At 49.4% G+C, this 2,476-nt stretch overlaps 1 protein-coding gene across 1 annotated transcript in view; it reads left to right on the top strand.

Annotated features, from left to right (window-relative positions):
* LOC103584127 (gamma-aminobutyric acid type B receptor subunit 2-like) overlaps positions 1-2,380 on the top strand; it is a gene marked incomplete at its 3' end in the record, with an annotated part of 4,659 nt that extends 2,279 nt beyond the window's left edge. The window contains exon 2 of the mRNA XM_008565240.1: positions 2,156-2,380. Within this exon, the coding sequence (XP_008563462.1) occupies positions 2,156-2,380 (225 nt within the window). The remainder of the gene's footprint in view (positions 1-2,155) is intronic.
* Between the last annotated feature and the right edge of the window lie 96 nt (positions 2,381-2,476).

Raw genomic sequence — 2,476 nt, 5'->3', positions numbered from 1 at the left:
AATTTAGGTTCCATCTGGATAATCCAGGATGATCTTATCTCAAGATCCTTAATTATTTCTGTAAAGACCCCTTTTCCAAACAAGGTCACATTCAATTTCCAGGGATTAGGATGTGTTCATGTCTTTTAGGGCCATCATTCAACCCACTACAGATGGGTTGATTCTCTAGAAAGTTCTTCATTAGCTAAAATCTGCCTCAGTTCACTTGCGCCTGTGAACCCTCTTTCTACTCCTTGAAGGCCTAAGCACAAGTTACTCTGTTTCCCCCTGACATTCTTCAGAGATTTGCAGCCAATCACCAGATCCCCAGACTTGGCCACGTTTTATGACTGGTGGAGACTGTCACACTGGTTTGGTGGCCCATTGGCAGCATGGCAAAGAGGAGAACATGCTCAGTCCCTGTCAGAGGCAGAGTCTTGGGCATCCATCCAGGCCAGACACTCACGGCCATGGGTGACCCAGCAGGTCACTTCACCTGGCCAAGCCTCCACTTCTTCCTCTGTTAGATGACATGGCCACTGTGGGATTGTCACATGCAAAGAAACCTGCAAAAAGCAGGCTTTCAACAGTTTCTTTCCCTCACTCAGTATCTGGTCCACATTTTAAAAAGAATTTTTAAAAAAGAATAAATCAGCCCGCACGATAACACATTTAGAGAAAAGGGTGAAAGATGCAGAGGAAAACAACTATGGTTATATAAAAGAATATCAATTACAAAATGGCTTTGAAATTACTTTCGTACAGGATATTTCTGTTTACAAAGTGCTTTCCCATCTGTCCTCTCACTTCATCTGGACAGAAACCCTGTGAGATAGGTTTTATTATTATTCCCATTTCACAGACAATGAAACTGAGGTCCCAAGAGGTGAAGTGACTTGCCCAAAGTCACACAGCCAGTGGACACCAGAACAGATTCCAGATCCTATGGCCTTGTGTCCAACCCTGCTCCTACCACATGGCAGAGTGCTGCCAAACTAATTCAAACTTCCACATGTCGGTCCTCAGTGTGATGCACATGGTTCATGCAGCTGTCAGATGTCCCAAGCTGCAGGACTGAGGCCAGAGGAAAGAGGGGCCTTTGTAAGAAGGCCTCAGGGAGGGGCTGCACCAACACAAAGCCCAGACACCAGTCGGCCATCCTGGCTCTTCCTCCTTTCCACCAACACCACCGTTCTGCCCTGTGCCCACCTGCACTCCCCCGCAGCCTGCCCTCTCACTAAACCACACAGCAAGGCTAAAATCTCAACTTTGGCCTCTACCCTGTCCGTTTCTGTTGGGAGATGTAAAAGTTAGGAGTACAGTTGCAAGTGAGAGAAAACCCAAAATAGTAATGGTTTGATAAACAGGCCACCTCCTTCTCCAGTAAACCTAGTTCAGAGGTAAACAGTCTAGGTCTTGAGGGGAGGGGAAGGGCCTGGGATCTTGGCTCCTGGCATCTGGTGGGCACTACATGGTCATCACACAGCTTCCACATCATGGTCTAAGATGGCTGCTGAAGCTCTACCCATCACACGGCACCCCAGCTGTCAGGAAGGAGGAAAAGCAATACCTCTTCCCCTTAAAGACACTTCCCAGACCTTGTAGACACCACTTCCACTTATGCAGCATTGTCCAGAACCTAGCCATAGGCCACACTTAGCTTCCAGGGCAGCTGGGAAATGTAGTCTCTATTCTGGGTGGCTGTGTGCATTGGGGGATAATAGAAGTCCCAGACACAAGGGATCTGCCTGGTTTAATATGAAAAAAAAAAAAAGCCTGGACTGAACTTCTAGAGACACAGTCCACTTTTGCTGTGTGGTCTTGGGCAGGCCTTTTTCTCCTCCCTGGGCCTCAGTGTTCTCTAGACAGTAAGGGGAGGAGGCTGAGATCATATCTGAAGTTCCTTGCCACCATGGCCTCCGGTGGGTCAGTGCATGAACCTGCTGTGGAGGTGAAGGAGAACCAGACAGCTCTCACACCCCCAGTCTGCATTTCCTCAGTGGGACTCAACTCAGGGCCACAGATATAAATGTGACAGATGGTGACATCCAGAAAACCTAGCTGATGGCAAAGCCCCCCACCTCCTGGGGAACCCTCCATTTGGCAGCTTCTCAGAGCAGCGAGCATGGGCTGCCCCTTGGTAACAACCGTCTCCCCTTTCTGTTCACCGTTTCAGTTGTTCGGTTGTTTCTTAGCTTGGGAGACCCGCAACGTCAGCATCCCTGCACTCAACGACAGCAAGTACATCGGGATGAGCGTCTACAACGTGGGCATCATGTGTATCATTGGGGCCGCCGTCTCCTTCCTCACCCGGGACCAGCCCAACGTGCAGTTCTGCATCGTGGCCCTGGTCATCATCTTCTGCAGCACCATCACCCTCTGCCTGGTGTTTGTGCCGAAGGTACAGGGGTGGCCCCCACCACCCGGCCTCTGGCCTCTGACTCCACCCCAAAGGGATTGCTGGTTTCTTTCTAAAAGATTTATGCATTTTTTTTTT

This window comes from Galeopterus variegatus, unplaced genomic scaffold (genome assembly GCF_000696425.1).
Source record: "Galeopterus variegatus unplaced genomic scaffold, G_variegatus-3.0.2 Scaffold44931, whole genome shotgun sequence".
NCBI classification, from domain to species: Eukaryota; Metazoa; Chordata; class Mammalia; order Dermoptera; family Cynocephalidae; genus Galeopterus; species Galeopterus variegatus.
The sequence above is the reverse complement of the archived record's forward strand: the minus strand, read 5'-3'. Positions and strand labels throughout refer to the sequence as shown.